We start from the raw sequence: 15,443 nt of genomic DNA on the forward strand, positions 1-15,443 counted from the left end.
TCAAGACTTACTGATGCCAAAGGTCAGTTAGCTGTGTGTGTGTGTGTGTGTGTGTGTGTGTGTTAAACTTTCATTTTCCCACAGCCTGTTTGTGTGTTTCGTAGCAGCCTCCTTATGCATTTCTGTGAATCTACTTTCTGTCTTGCTTCTGTTTCCTGCCAGTTTCACAATCAGTTCCCCTGTATTCAAACCCCTCATGATCCACGACCTGTCTGCTGGATTGTCTTTGTCCTCCGGCAGATCTCGTGTCTTTTATCAGCCCACCAATTGAAAGACACGAAGGACTCGATTCCTGCAAAATGAGAAGTGTTGTTCAGGCGGTAACATTTCCACCAGAGAGACGTCTCGTTCCCTGAAAGAGTGAACCGCTGAACACAGGAGCTTCATTAAAGGATCCTGTCTTGTCTTTATTATCATTCATTCCTGACAGAGAAGTGATGAAGTCCAGCCAACGACCTCAGTTTTCTCAGGAAAAAGAGAAGCATTGAGATTTTTTATCATAAAAGTTTATGAGCAGGAGGCATGAATGACAACTTTTACATATATTTCTTCTTCTTCTGCATTTTCCAAATCTCTTATATATATGATTCTATAATGCATCTCAATGCTCTCCCTTTATTAATAAAAAAAATGTAATTATTTATTTAATTATTATATTTGATTTTTTTTTTTTGGTTTGTCTTATCGTATTTTACATTTTGAAGACTCTTGCAACATATATTTAGAGCACTGAAAGTATAAAATATTTGCATTTTGGGTGAAGATGCTTCTATATGAGCCTGAAAACCTTCCCTGAGACTGTGATTGGCCTGAAGCCACATGACCACAGACCCAGCTCACACACACAGACACACACACGCACACACACTTCCTGTTTGCCAAGTCACATGCTGTAAAAAATCAGCTTCTCTGGCGCCCCCTGTTGAGATTGGACTTTTTGAAAGCCAAAGCATCTCTGCCTCTCAGACACCTGCTGCTTCCTCAGGCAGCAGAGGAGAAACAGGAAGAGGAGGAGCAGATGACAGATCTGACGCGATGCTTCAAATCCAGCCTGATGTTCAGACAGTCAGCAGCGAGACAACATGGAGGCCACAGCTCTCTGCATCAGACTGTGTGAGTACTGACTCTGTCTCAAACGTGTGGACTCAACCATTGTGAAATAAGACTCGATGGTACAGATAATATAGAGTGCTGCGATCTGCTCACAGACGGATCAGATATTACACAGGTTCCATGTTGGTTATGTTAGAAATGTTCCAGTTATGTTATATATGTTATATGTCCCATCTGACGCAGTGGACGGCTCTCTCGTCTCCCCGCTGATGACTGTGTTGTTGCTGCTGGTCGCACAAGTTGACTCCAGTTCTTCCCAAACAGCTGGTGAGCAGCAGTTAGAGAATCAGCCACACTTCACAGTGTGATGAAGTTCATTCATGATAACACACGCGCTTTAAACCACGTTGCATTTCATGTGATGTCGTCGTCTCATTCTTTGTGTCTCTGTCGCAGACGAAGCTTTTCCTCGGGTCGATCCAAACAGACAGCAGCTCTTTCAATACGAGCCCATAGTTTTCAGCTGTGAGGGGCTGCAGGGACTGACCGGATGGAGAGTGATGAAGAAGAGCAGAGGAGTTGTTAAAGCATGTTCTCCAAACTGGCTGACGTCAACAGGACCCTGCAAAATTAAAAACGCTATTCCAGCCGTTGACAGTGGAGAATACTGGTGTGAAATGGGACGAAAGAGAAGCCACTCTGTCAACATCACTGTGACTGGTATGAAAGTCATAAAATGCTTTTTGACACAAACACATTCAGGAAAAGTCATCACAGTTTTAGCCTGGAGATCTCAGTTTGAGGATCAATTGATTTATTTGTCCAATATGTTACATTATATGTCCTTTATAATATAATTAAGTATCTGCATCTACATTGGCGTCACATTTGGATGAAAAATTGTCCCTGTCCTACAGTTCTTAACGCAACAGTAAACATCCGTCACATTGGCCAGTTTTGTTCCAGGTGCATCCTGTCGAGTGGAAAGATGTTCTGTTAGCCTCTTTTCTCCTGAAAGATGCGTGCTGTTCGTTGTTCAGATGGTCCTGTGATCCTGGACAGTCCTGTCCTTCCTGTGATGGACGGAGACGCTGTGACTCTGCGCTGCAGAAACAGGACAATTTCCTCCAACCCCACGGCTGAATTCTTCAAAGATGGCCGCTTCATGGAGCGCAGCTCTACAGGAGAGATGACCCTCCACAGTGTCTCCACGTCGGATGAAGGACTCTACAAGTGCAGCATCTCTGGAGTTGGAGGATCACCAGAGAGCCGGCTGACTGTCAGAGGTGACACATCAGTGTTTCAACAGGAATCAAAGAGTTTCAGTCTTGCTCTGTACCTTGGCGATGTCCAGCTCCATGTTGGACAGCTTGACAGAAGTCTTCCAGCCTCTGACTGATCTGAACCTGCTCTGCCGTCCGGCTGAGGATGAGTCACAGTCGAGATTAGTTCCAAACATGTTGAAGCTTTTCAAGCCTGTGGCCTGAGTCTGATGTGTTTTCAACCTTCTGCTCTGAAAAATGATGCTGTTTCATCTGATGACTGAGATCTGATGCTGACAAAGTCCAGAAATGTCCATTTTCACAGGAAATGGACGCAGTCATTGTACAGAATCTGTTTAATCTGAACATATTGATATCCTGAAGCATTTATTTTATGCATTCGGATCGTGTCTCATATGTCATTATCTGTCCGGCAGCTCATGAAGAAGAGCCTCCGCCTTCCTCCCATCATGCCCCTCAGCTCTCTGTGCTGCTCTACATTGGTCTCAGTGTTCTGGCTCTGCTGCTGTTGGTGGTGTTTTGGCGATTTAGGAAACATCAGTCAGTCATCAGAGGTAGAGACCATAAGAATAAAGAAACTGAATCATTGACACAGAAAGTGGCCTCTTCATTGTAGAATGTTAGTTCTGCAAACCTGTGAGCACCAACGCTGTCCTGGTGGTTCCTGAGCGCCGTCACACTCTTAACTCACTTTGTTTTCTTGTTTTTTCATTCAAACAGGTGCGACAACCTCTTCCTCCTTCCAGCCTTCTTCTTCTCCACGAGAAGGTGAGGAACACCAGCCTCCTTTAAACATATTTGTGTTGTTTGGCATCTTGGAATTCAGTCAGTCCTGAGATCGCCCCCCAGGGAGGCTAACACCCGTTCAAACCATGACTCATGTGACCCTAATGACTCACATGATGGCCGCACGCTAAAGTGTCCCCTGGGAGCCAAAACGCATGCTAAAGTGCCCCCTGGGAGCCAAAACGCATGCTAAAGTGCCCTCTTGGACGCCAAAATGCGTACTAAAGTGTCCTCTTCAGTGGCGAGGACACGCTATATGTGCCCTTTTTTTCCTTTTCGCCCCTGCCCTTCAAAAAGTCTGTGCACGCCACTGCTCTAAGATGTGAAGCGAAACATTAAGATTCAGATTCATTCAAGACTGAATGTCTGAATCTGCAAATTTGCTTTGGAAATTCATTCAGCTTTTTATTTTCGTACATTTTTGTCTGCCTACCTGCTCGCTGCTTATCTGCAAAGTGTTTTGTTTCAGTGTCTGGACAGGCCCGAATCGCTGTTCCCTTAGAGGCGACATATGCTGTGGTCACCAGGCCCAGGGAGATAACAGGTAATTACACCTGACACAGAGAAACTCAGACTGCAACACCTCCAGTGAGGTACAAACAGGCTGAATGAAAATATGTTCCTCGGTTTGATCAGAAGTTTGCAGCGCTGCTTGGGAACAGACATTGTTCTGGTGTCACACACAGAAAACGGCGAGAACCACCGTCTTCTATTCTGACACTTAGAGTATTTAGTTCATTCATTTTGAAACTGCATCAGTCTGTGTGTATTTAGGCTTTTTTAGGCTCTTGTGATAGTTTGAGCTTCTTTTTTAGCAGCTCAAACTAAAACCACACGAGAAACCCACAGACAGAAAAAGGTAGACGGGCCCTCACTTCACTGCTGTCCGCGACTCCAGGGGCCACCATGAAAATACCACACGACAAAGCACACGCTATGCTTATTTTTACCACGATACCAAGTACTTAAAGCCACACCACAGCCTCACTTGGCGGGTGGTCAAGACTGAACAGTCATGTATTTATTTTCTCTTGTATATTTTATTCTAGGTGCACCTGCATTACAGCGAATAACAGGCAAGACACTAAAAGTATCTGTGCAAACTGTGAACTGATGCAACAGAAACAATTTATCATTGTCACTGCAATATTATTTTCAAAATCAAAAGACTTTAATATGAATTTGTACAATCAAAGCTGTGGATGTCATGTCTCAGAAAAGAAATGGGCCAATAATTGAGCCCTGTGGTACCCCACATGTAAACGTCAGGACACGACCAGACACAACCAGCCATAAATAATTGTCCACTTGTGTCATTATGTTTGTCCCTGGCTCTCATAAACTGTCTATCAGACCTGCTGGGATTTCAGGTCGCTAAGATGTGTTTTAACCGGAGAGAAAACGCAAAAAAACAGCAGTTTATCAGCTGTTCCAAGTCCATAACTCCATCACAGAGGGCGCTGAAGTCACAACTGAAAGATATTTTATTGACTGATTCCAATATTTTTGGACTCAATATGCATTTTACTTGAATTTGGCTACTTTCATGTCAGTGAATAAATACATTTGTTAACCGGAATTAGATTCCTGACAGCATAAAGAATGCTTTCAAACAGCATTTAGCCTTTCATGTTAGGAAATACATTTGTAATATAATTTAACAGTAATTAGATAAATTAATAGTAAACATGAAGATAATCAAATAATGTCAATAATTATCACAAATGGACTCTTTAGGTATCTGATCATTTTTTTCGAGTGGAGGTTTTGGACTCGTGATCTCGGTACATTTAAAATCCCGGCTGCCGCTGTGGTCCAGCCAGTTCACTTACAGCACAACGAAGAGACTTCACAGTCATTTCGGGTTGCATAGATTTAAGGTTTTAAGTAAATAAACATCTTTGTCTTCAAAACAGACCCAGGAATGGTAAATGGACTGTATTTATACAGTCTGGCAACCTCTCTGAGCACTTTTTACATCACAATAACATCCATCTGCTCAGGGACGCCATTTCCCTGTGCAGGTAGCAGCGGACGTTTAACACAAGAGAATCACTTCTATTATTCAGTCGAATCGAATTCTGGCCTGCAGTTTCTCTTTGCTCTGTTTTAGTGCAATCTTTGTCTTGTTATTCAGAGAAGTGGTGGAGAAAGGGGAGCTTGTCTTATTGATGAGGGCGCATCTTAATTGATCTTATAAAATTAAGGTTTTTCAAGTTCAAATGCATGAGCACAAACGAGCGATGTTTCAACCTCAGTGACAGCTGGCGTCTCTGTATCTTGTTTGTCTTGCAGGCTACTGAGAGCAGAGACGCCTGACTGCAGAGGAAGGAAAACTGTAATGTCTGCAAAGGAGGAAGTCGTTGAATCATTACTCAGTAATCTGCTGCCTTCCTGAATGAATGAAAACACACATTTTGTACTTTTAAACTATTTTAATCTGTTGACCCCTTGAAGAATGAAAGTTCTATCAGAGTACATAAAAGCATCAGTCATTTCCATGCTCATAAGAGATCCACGGAGAAACAGCCGAAGGTGTATAAAGACGAGTGAATGAGTTGATTCTTAAGTGAGAGTTTCAGCTAACTCACAGCATCGGTGTCTGTCAGGAGGTATCAGTTCCCTCCAGTTAAACCACGTTTTTCTCTCTTCTCTGTTCACACGAGTGAAGTCTCTGTTTGCAAGGTCAGAGCTGCTGCCGCCGCCTCTAACTGCACTCGCTGTGACCTCTGTGGTCACACGCTGCGGCTGATGCTGATGTGATGCTGACCTGCTTTGACCATTATTGTTATACACCGTCAACATATTGTTAACACAGGACCTTTCCCACAAATGGTGAGGTTGAGTGAAATAAGTATAAAAAGGTTGGCATTTAAAAATTTGTACATTACAACAAAAACAACTCAAAGAAAGAAGACAATCATCTCTAAAAAAGCCTTTAAAAGAACAACAATGGTAAACTTTGTGACTGCGACAATAAGACACTGAAGTTGCTGTAATGCTTGTGTTGGACATGATTTCTGGTAAGACATAAAACAAAACACTTTATAACAGACAAACAATCCATTCGAACCTGAATAACGACTGGGATGGCTGAAAAACATTTTCAGCACAGTGCTGCCACCCAGTGGTGACCATTATTATAGTGACTGACATGGTTGTAACAGCGTTATGTCTCTGGACAGTCTGACTGGAGGTTCTTTTGCTCCTCTATCTCCTCCAGTTGTTTACTGATTCGCTCCTTCAGATTATCTAACTCTTTCTTCTTCTCTGTCACTATAGTAACTCCGTGCAATGTTGAATCTAAACCTGTGACTGTGTCCTGCTTTTTCTTCTCAAGTTCTTTCTTCACCACATCAAGATTTTTCGTGGCGTCCAGATGCCGTTTTTCATTCTGTTTCTCTTGTGAGTGTCTGGTATTATTTTCATCTTTCTGTTTTACTTCCATTTCCTGTTTTGTTACCTCATGTATTTGCGCTGTGAGTAGATCTATTCGGTCCTCCAGGTCCTTTTTGCGTTCCATTAAACAGTTAACCACCCACAGCAGATCTTTTCGTTCTTTCTCTACTGTATTTAACTGTGCATCAAGGTTTGCTTTTTCCTCATCCAAATCCTTCATGTCTGTGTGTGTGAGTGATTGAAGTTCCACATCGTTGCTTGTCCTCCTTGTTTTTTCTGTCAGAAGGTTCTTGCCTGTTGTAACGCAGAGACAGAAACAGTGTAAAATCAAGGCGGACAAAGGTAGAGTATACTAATCAATGCCAGACTTACTCCTCTGTTTCCGTCTCCATGTCCACACAACAAAGACAACTGCAAGAATAACTGTGAAAACCACAGCCAAGCTGATGAAGATGATGTGAGCGACACCGAAGAATTCATCTGTGATCATAAAACAGAGAACATCAACAACTAGAACTAAAACAGCCAACATATAAATGTCGAACTCATTTTCCACCTGGAGCAGGGATGTGTGTCTCTGTGGTCTGGTTGATGTTCTTGTGGTGGACTCTACAGGTGAAGGTGTTGTTGTGTCTCTTCTCCACAGTCACTCTGCTGCTGACAGTATAGAGGCCATCAGGACCTCTGACTGCCTCTGCAGGTCCAGCAGGGAGGAGGTTTCCCTCAGAGTCCAGCCAGAACACCTCAGGTTTTGGATACCAGCCTTTGGACTCACACTGCAAAACCGCTCCACCACTGTCTTCATCATTCTCTGTCCTCGTTAAGCTGACAATAAGTGATGATGCAGCACCTGATGATAAAGAGAAGAAGGAAGTTTTTGGAAAATTATGGACCAGCTGGGATAATTAAGCTACCAGTGAGGTCAAAACATCTGGTCTTTCCGGTCGAAAATAATGGGTTGCACTGATTAACTTTGAGGTTCAGCTCTATAAAGCCAGTTTAGTTTATCTCCTCACCAACTACAAGCTCAACAGAAGATTCTCTGTTCAGTGTGGGAACGAAGCATCTGTACGTTCCCTCATCGGAGCGTTCCACTTCCTGAAGTCTCAGTGAAATGTCTCCATGTTTGAGTTTGTCGGTGGACAATGACGTCCTCCCTACGTACGACGGATGTTTTTTAGTCTTCAGTTCCACACCGTCACGCCACACATGGACAAATCTAGGGTTCAGGTCAGGTCTCGTCCACTCCACAGTCTGGTCAGAGGCATCCATAGCGGGTTCCAGGTGGCATGGTAAAATGATGTCATCACCAGCTGTTGCCACAACTGGCTGCGATGGGCTGAGCACCTGAACCTGACCTGGAACAAAATGTACATGTGGTCCTTACTTGAGAAACACAAATGTGTGATGTATTGGATATTGTTTTAAGTCAGGATAAACGACCAGAAATGAGTTCAATGTGTCAGCTTCAGAGGATTAAGAAACCCTTTAAGTAATGTGGTGCAAAATAAATGATACAATTGGGTGTATAGTGATTACACCCAAAAAAAAATGCAGGAGGAAAGTAAAATAGCTCCTAGAATTGTACCCTGTGGTGTCCCACAGGATTTTCTAAAGCCAAAGCCATTTTGGGCTCAACAAAATCACTAAAATAAATGTTGGCATTGTCTCTCTCTGGAAACCAACATTTCTTTACGTTCAAAATTTCAATTTCAACAGTCAGTTTTACATTTACAAAGCTCTGGTTAAGGTCTGGTTAGGTTTCGGATGAGGAAAAGTCAGGTTTTGGCTTAAAATATTGTTGCTACAAAGATGGCTTGAACAATGGTCTGTTGCTCTTCTCTTCTAGCTGTCACTGCACCACCATACCCTCATCCTCCTGATGAAACTCAGCTCATACACATGTACCTGTAATATAAACTATGTTACTTTGATACCAAATCTGGTAGAAGGGAGGCAGCAGAAACTCGAGACGGGAACTAGTGTTCACTACGGAGCCCCTAAGTGTCATGAAGAAAAAAAACTATATCGTGCGCACAATTTAATGCACTCGTTCACATACAGACAGGTAGCAACAACAATAGACAGCCGGGCGACTGAATCTGATTTTAATATTTACCGTATTTTCCACACTATAACGCGCATCTTCAATGTATGGCCTATTTTAAAACGTTTTTCATATATAGGGCGCACTGCATTATAAGGCGCATAGAAAGAAACTACCATCCCGTGGTGTCTGGGGTTGCGTTATGCATCCACTCGATCAGGGGTCGGCAACCCACGGCTCCGGAGCCGCATGCGGTTCTTTCATCCCTCTGATGCTCCTGAAAATAATTAATGAGCATTTATTTAAAATGTATTTTATTTTAGTTCGTTCGTTTTGAAACACACCGCGTGCGCTCACAGATGACAGCTGATCCTGCGTAAAGATGCAGGTGACGGCGCACAGCGCTGATGTGCAGACGCTGTGCACTGAGGTTCAGGAGCAGAAATCACATTAACCACGTTTGATTAATATTTTAATTGCCTATTATTTAACATATATTTATATTTTTTAATTGTTCAGTGAAATAGTCATTTTATTATTCAGGTTGACAGCTGACTGCACGCGCCAGTAAAAGGATGACGGCACGCAGAGAGTGGAATACCGCCGTTAGTTCAGCCACGCCCCCTGACTACGATCGGCATAATTAACCAATATTGATCAATTTAAAGGGCGCGGATTATAAGGTGCACTGTCGGTTTTTGAGAAAATTAAAGGCTTTTAGCTGCACCTTATAGTGCGGAAAATATGGTAAATATTAAAATCAGATTCAGTCGTGAACGGAGCCCGGCTGTCTATTGTTGTTGCTACCTGTCTGTATAAATGGGTTAGGGTGACTAGTTCAGTGATTTGAGATTTTGAAAGGTGTTACTGACGTCTTTACCTCCACAATGATGTGTTAGGAACAGAAAGACCACAGTGTGATGGAAAACCAAAGAGTAGACGGCACCCAGTCCAGGTTTCGAGGACCCCCCATCTTTCAGACGAGGCATCCTAGAGTTTTGAAATTGAACTGAAGTAGCTGAAAAATGTTAATCCCAAGAAAAGAAAAGACACATTTTAGTTGCATTTGTGCAAAATAACAAAAATGAGTAATACTGAAAACAAGTTTTAAAGATATATTGTACATGTTTAGACTAATATGTGTTTTTATCATCACATCCAGTTAATACTTCGTTTCTTGACACCTGGCTTCACTTGGTACTGTACTTCAATTTTAATCCACAATACACTGACTGACAGGATTTGGGCTATTTTAATAATAAATTTATTGCAAAGACAATAAATAATGACAAATATCAATTTAAATATGTAGTCAAACAATGAGAAGCAGACGCCTATGATTGCCTTTTAGCCACATCAGGATCAAACTTTCATATTAATAGAACAACTTGTAACAAGGACAACAAGGACAATCCTGCATTATTTCTGGAGAAAACAGAACTTAAAGTCTAGTCAACCGCCTTTGGACTACACTTTCCTTGGGCTCACATGATTACGATTTCTAATCATATTGAATTAAAAAAGAAATATTGTTTCAGCCTACCTGTTGTCTGGTTCAGGCAGCTTGATTGTAGACCGCGAACCTCTCCAGTCAAAGTCCAGTAAAATCACGTGTCCTGCTTTCTTTTAATCTTTAACAAGAGGCTCACTGTATGACTGCCTGTAATAAAGTCTCTGCTGGTAGTTTCTACCTACAATTTCAAAAACAATTTTAAAACGGTCAAAACTGCATCATGGGCATATTGTGTTGCAACATTTGAATATTAAAGGAACATTTCAAAATATTATTTAGTGCACTAATTCCAGTAAAAGGCCGATATCAGCTGTTTGTATGTCTAACTGTATGCGACATGTTTTATTGAAATGTGTGGAAAAGCTTTCTGTGTGGAAGAAAGTGTTTTTCAAATACTGTGAATGATGCACTGCGGGGGGGCCCAGCAGGACTGTCAATCAAATGTGTGCGAATGTGCGTTTGAGTATGTGTGTTGAAAATGAAACAAGCGGCCATTATATGACACCAACAGCAACAAAAAAGGTGATGGAGCCAAGAGAACCACAGGTTTCTCTGGGTGTTTTACAGGACTGAAAGTCCAGTGAAGCAGCTACAGGGAGATTACCCATAGATCCCCACTCAGGGACAATACCTGACAAGTTGGTGATGGATGATGGCGGCTGTTTGCCTCCACACAAACCATTACGACCACTGAACACACAAACTCGGCCATTCGCTAACAAAATGTTGTGTCATCAATTTAAAAATTTAATTTAATATTCTAATTTTAGAACTAAATTTGGTTTCTGATCCTCTGTTAGTGTCTGTTAGCAGCAGTTAGCTAAACATGGAGGAGTTCACAAGGATGTGCTGGAAGTGTTTTAACCCTGAGAAGTTTTGAAACCAACAGAGAAAACAAGATTTTTTTAATTGCTTTAAGATAATCAACCAATCAGAAAAGAGAACTGCATCCCGCTAAATTACATTTTTGAACTGTCTGGTCTCAGATACGCCGTTTATCCATTTTGCTGTTGGTGGTCACAAGAATAATCCTGCCTTAAACTTCTTTAGCTAGGCCGTGCTAACCTGGAAACACCTGTGTCAAAGGTGCGCTGCTTCATCTACCTTCCAGCCAATCAGAATCAAGTCTTACAGTGGCATAGCTCCAGGGTTGGTAATGTCTGTCCATCATTGTGGTCCAGACTGAAATATCTCAACAGATTCTGGATGAATTGGCTTGAAATTGTCTACAGACATTCATTTTCCCCTGATGATGAATCTGAATGACTTGATAAACATGCTGACTTTTTGTCCAGAGGCACAACGAGGTTGACCTTTTTGTTTTTATTCAAACAACTGATAACAACTAATGACATAGATAGATAGATAGATAGATAGATAGACAGACAGACAGACAGACAGACAGACAGATAGACAGATAGATAGATAGATAGATAGACTTTATTTATCCCAAGCTGGGAAATTGCAGTGCAGCAGCAGCATTACACACAGTGAAATAAGTGAAAATAAGACTATAAAGAACAAACTATACATAATAAAATATAAAAATAGCGAGCAGTAAAAAGATTATATACATAACAAAATAATAAATAGCCAAATAGTAAACAGTAGTAAAAGTATTGCACAAAAGGAATATCAAATGCAAATGAATGTCAAAATAAGAATATCAAAAGCAAATGGCAGTGAAAATAAAGTGTACCGTGACTGTAAGAACAAACTATATATAATAAAATATCGAAATAGCAGCAGTAAAAAATTATATACATAGTAATAAAATATCAAAAGCAAACAGTCGTGATAAGAAGTATTGTATTATTATTATTATCTTCAGCTGTTATCGTACAGTGTAATGGCATGTGGCAGGAAAGATTTCCTGTATCTGTCCCTTCGACAGCAGAGCTGTAGCAGCCTGTGGGAGAAGGTGCTCCGCTGTCTGTCCACTGTGTGATGGAGAGGCTGCTGATCATTGTCCATGATGGATAGCAGTTTATTCAGCGTCCTCCTCTCCACCACAGTCTCAAAAGATCATCACGCAAAACAGAAGATATTCCCATCAGCCTTAGTTCTAATTATCATTTGTTAACATGCTAACATGCTAAATTAGGATGGTGTACGTGGTAATCATTACACCTGCTTAATATCAGCATGTTAGCATTGTCACTGTGGGCATGTTAGCGTGCAGACATTAGCATTTAGCTCAAACCCCCGCTGTGCCGAAGCACAGCCTCTCAGAGCTGCTAGCTCTGAGTTCTTCCCATGCGTAAGTCTGCCGTGTTCTCTGGCTCCACCCTCTGATATGTAACCACTGAGGCTATTTCCACCATCGCTGAGAAAACATTTTCAGTCTAAAGCACAAAATTAGTGTTGCATCAACAGCAGAGCGAAACCACAGCGGAGCAGACCCCTCCTCACATTCACTGCACTTCAGCCTGATGCTCAGACAGTCAGCAGCGAGACAACATGGACGTCACAGCTCTCTGCATCAGACTGTGTGAGTACTGACTCTGACAAAGCATCTAGATGTTGTAAACGTGTCTCCGTGATGCTCAGCTCTGTTCTTTTGTCTCTGCAGTGATGAATGTGTTATTCCTGCTGAATGCGCTCCATCAGGAAGTTGGTAAGTAGCGGCTCGTTGATCAGTTATATTGATGGATTATTTTGAGGGACACAGTGTTTGTGGTAGATAATCAAACTAATGAAGAAGGTCGGGAAATATCTCCTGTCGTGGTTTTGGTGAACTGACTGTTCATGAAAGTTTAACAGGAGTGCTGTTGCCTTCATTTGCTTTGGTTTGCTTCTGTTGTTGTTGAACTTTATTCCAGTATTTTACACGTGATTTGAGAACAAATCTTCTTCTCTTGCTTTGTTTCAGATTCAGTGTCTCTTCATGTCGTCCCGAACAAACTGCAGTTCTTTGAGTACGAGTCTCTAACTTTCCATTGTGAGGCGTTCAGTGGCTCCACTGGACTGAAAGTTGTGTTTAAGCTAAAAGAGGAACTTCGCTCATGCAAAACTGCAAGTCAGGTGACATCAACAGGTTTGTCCTGCAGCATTTACAGTCTTTATCCAGAGGACAGTGGAGAGTACTGGTGTGAGGCTGGAGGGGGGAGGAGAAGCAACAGCATCAACATCACTGTCACTAGTATGTTTTCATTCAGTCAACAAAAATGTTGAAGTTCATCATGAGTTTGATATGAAATAACATCAGATGAACGTTGTTCAGATGGTTCTGTGATCCTGGACAGTCCTGTCCTTCCTGTGATGGACGGAGACGCTGTGACTCTGCTGTGCAGAAACAAGATGGCTTCCTCCAACCGCTCAGCTGATTTCTATAAAGACGGCCTCCTCCTCAGGAGCAGCTCTACAGGAGGGATGATCATCCCCAGCGTTTCCACGTCTGATGAAGGACTCTACAAGTGCAGATCCTCTGATGGTGGAGAATCACCACAGAGCCAGCTGACCGTCAGAGGTGAGACGATGAAGAGTTCAACACACTAAAGTTAGAGTTTGTTTTTTAGCCTGATGGCTTGGTGCTCAGCAGGACTCGTAGGAGATATAACCTCATTAATTTAATGTATTTTGAGCAACAAATTTTTATCGTCCTCTCCTTGTCTTCCTGCCTTCCTCATCCTTGATGGCAGAGGGGAGAAGTTGGAACAGGTTGTGTCCAGGATGTGAAAGGTCTGCTGTGATACTCCCTGCCCGTTTCCTCAGTCAGGAAGTGTGTCCAGAATGAGGACATGTTGGCACCAGAGATTTTCTCAGCTGTCCTTATAGTCCGCTGCAGTCTGTTCTCGTCCTGTCTGGTGGCAGACCCAAACCAGACAATGATGGGTGTGTACAGAACAGAGGATTATTCATGTGTACAACTAGGTCAGCAGCTGTTGAGGCGGGTTGAACTTCCTGAACCGATGCAGGAAGTAAATCCTCTGTTGGACCTTGATGATTGAGGCCATGTTTGAAGACCACCTTTGGTCCTGGGAGATGGTGGATCCCAGAAACGTGAAGGTTTCCACCTTGGAAACGGTGCTGTTGAGGATGGTGATAGGGGAGAGTGTTGAGGGGCTTCTCCTGAAGTCCACTGTCATCTCCACAGTTGTGAGTATGTTCAGCTCCAGGTTGTTCTGACTGCACCAGAGGACCAGCTTTGGACCTCTTGTTTGTTTCATGATAGTATCTTAGCAGTTAGTATTGGTATCCAGCAGTTAACATTATCAGTATAGGTGAATCTAGCTTTATTGTCTTCTTCTGTTCCTGTCATTTGTGTAGAGGGAGAAGAGCAGGGGGGAGAGCTCACATCCCTGGGGAGCTCCAGTGCCGAAGGTCTGGGTGCTGGATGTGATTTTCCTCAGCCTCACCTGTTGCTTCCTGTCTCTCAGGAAGTCAGCGATCCGCAGACAGGTGGAGGCTGGCGAAGGCTTTACCAAAGCATTGTCACAACGTGCACTGCAGACTGAAACATAAAGAAACGTTGAGCTTGAATGTGAAGAAACGTGAAGTTCGCAGAAACCTAGCACGCCAACATTTATTCTGTTGAAACCTTTTAACTCCATTACAAAATTTCAAGCTGCTATAGAAGCTGAAGCAGCGTAAAGTTCATGCAGCCAATCTGCAGGGAAACTAGTTAGCAAAGATGATTTTATGTTCATTGACTGTCAAGATTAACAAAAGGCAACATGTGACACACTGTGTCAACGCTGTCTCATGACGTTACAGTCGATGCTTTCTGTTGCAGCAAATCACACAGAGACTCGTCCCTCGTCAGATCGTCAACTCTTCATCTTCAGAACCATTTTCCCGCTTGTGCTGATGACTCTGCTGCTGCTGCTGCTGGCAAAGCTTCACTGCGGGGAAACTCGGAGGTGAACAACAGCAACTGGTGTCCACGCAGGTGGAGATGTGACTGCCACAAGAGAGAATACAGCGAGCTGAATGACAAAAAAAGTGACGAGTGTGCTTAAAGCTGGTTGCTGAGATCGTGAAGCAGTCGATATCCCATCATGCTTCAACATCCGTCTTATGTATCTTTGCATGTTTTCTTATCCACGTTGTCTCTCATGTATATAAATAATCTCATGTCACATTTATATTCAGTGCATATTGCGCTAACACCTGATCAGTTTTTGTATTTGTGCATCTGCAATAACAGAATTCAGAAAAGAAAACAAATGTGTGAACACAGTCTGTTTGATAGAATGATGCTAATCGCATCTCTTGTTGTTCTAACATGTACTCTTCATTGATTGGTTGATTGATGTTGTGGAAGCAGATGTATCATGCTGTGACAGTCAAGTCAAACGGAGACAGTCTGCAAACGGCAGCTTTTTGTCATGAGCGTCTACATTTAATGATCCACCTGGAC

The 15,443-nt window shown here is 42.4% G+C and overlaps 3 protein-coding genes across 4 annotated transcripts; 2 read left to right on the plus strand and 1 right to left on the minus strand.

The window, feature by feature from the left end:
• Positions 1-982: 982 nt before the first annotated feature.
• LOC121626347 (low affinity immunoglobulin gamma Fc region receptor II-a-like) lies at positions 983-6,637 on the plus strand. 2 transcript variants are annotated; one of them, XM_041964812.1, is made up of 8 exons: positions 983-1,113; positions 1,297-1,380; positions 1,510-1,773; positions 2,094-2,339; positions 2,753-2,890; positions 3,057-3,104; positions 3,592-3,666; positions 5,418-6,637. In XM_041964812.1, the coding sequence occupies exons 1-8, from the start codon at positions 1,083-1,085 to the stop codon at positions 5,423-5,425; spliced, it is 894 nt and encodes a 297-aa protein (XP_041820746.1). In that variant the 5' UTR covers positions 983-1,082; the 3' UTR covers positions 5,426-6,637. The 2 variants fall into 2 exon arrangements, with proteins under 2 accessions (XP_041820746.1, XP_041820747.1); XM_041964813.1 differs by having other exon boundaries at positions 1,516-1,773.
• A 429-nt stretch (positions 6,638-7,066) lies between these two features.
• LOC121626992 (butyrophilin subfamily 3 member A2-like) lies at positions 7,067-9,557 on the minus strand. The gene is made up of 3 exons (XM_041965751.1): positions 9,449-9,557; positions 7,538-7,879; positions 7,067-7,371 (listed from the first exon to the last, which is right to left on the minus strand). The coding sequence occupies exons 1-3, from the start codon at positions 9,555-9,557 to the stop codon at positions 7,067-7,069; spliced, it is 756 nt and encodes a 251-aa protein (XP_041821685.1).
• Positions 9,558-12,495: 2,938 nt separating this feature from the next.
• LOC121626350 (Fc receptor-like protein 5) lies at positions 12,496-15,202 on the plus strand. The gene is made up of 5 exons (XM_041964817.1): positions 12,496-12,572; positions 12,654-12,698; positions 12,954-13,223; positions 13,305-13,550; positions 14,817-15,202. The coding sequence occupies exons 1-5, from the start codon at positions 12,542-12,544 to the stop codon at positions 14,945-14,947; spliced, it is 723 nt and encodes a 240-aa protein (XP_041820751.1). The 5' UTR covers positions 12,496-12,541; the 3' UTR covers positions 14,948-15,202.
• Positions 15,203-15,443: the final 241 nt, after the last annotated feature.

Source organism: Chelmon rostratus, chromosome 23 (assembly GCF_017976325.1).
Source record: "Chelmon rostratus isolate fCheRos1 chromosome 23, fCheRos1.pri, whole genome shotgun sequence".
NCBI classification, from domain to species: domain Eukaryota; kingdom Metazoa; phylum Chordata; class Actinopteri; order Chaetodontiformes; family Chaetodontidae; genus Chelmon; species Chelmon rostratus.

Excerpts from the sequence above, each read along its gene's own strand:
- LOC121626347 (XM_041964812.1), top strand. The coding sequence starts at position 1,083 with ATGGAGGCCACAGCTCTCTGCATCAGACTGT. Across the intron at positions 1,381-1,509 it reads CAGTTCTTCCCAAACAGCTG|ACGAAGCTTTTCCTCGGGTC; the intron begins GTGAGCAGCAGT and ends TCTCTGTCGCAG. Across the intron at positions 2,340-2,752 it reads GAGCCGGCTGACTGTCAGAG|CTCATGAAGAAGAGCCTCCG; the intron begins GTGACACATCAG and ends TCTGTCCGGCAG.
- LOC121626350 (XM_041964817.1), top strand. The coding sequence starts at position 12,542 with ATGGACGTCACAGCTCTCTGCATCAGACTGT. Across the intron at positions 12,699-12,953 it reads TGCGCTCCATCAGGAAGTTG|ATTCAGTGTCTCTTCATGTC; the intron begins GTAAGTAGCGGC and ends GCTTTGTTTCAG. Across the intron at positions 13,551-14,816 it reads GAGCCAGCTGACCGTCAGAG|CAAATCACACAGAGACTCGT; the intron begins GTGAGACGATGA and ends TTTCTGTTGCAG.
- LOC121626992 (XM_041965751.1), bottom strand. The coding sequence starts at position 9,557 with ATGCCTCGTCTGAAAGATGGGGGGTCCTCGAAACCTGGACTGGGTGCC. Across the intron at positions 7,880-9,448 it reads CCTAACACATCATTGTGGAG|GTCAGGTTCAGGTGCTCAGC; the intron begins GTAAAGACGTCA and ends ATTTTGTTCCAG. Across the intron at positions 7,372-7,537 it reads TTCTGTTGAGCTTGTAGTTG|GTGCTGCATCATCACTTATT; the intron begins GTGAGGAGATAA and ends CTTTATCATCAG.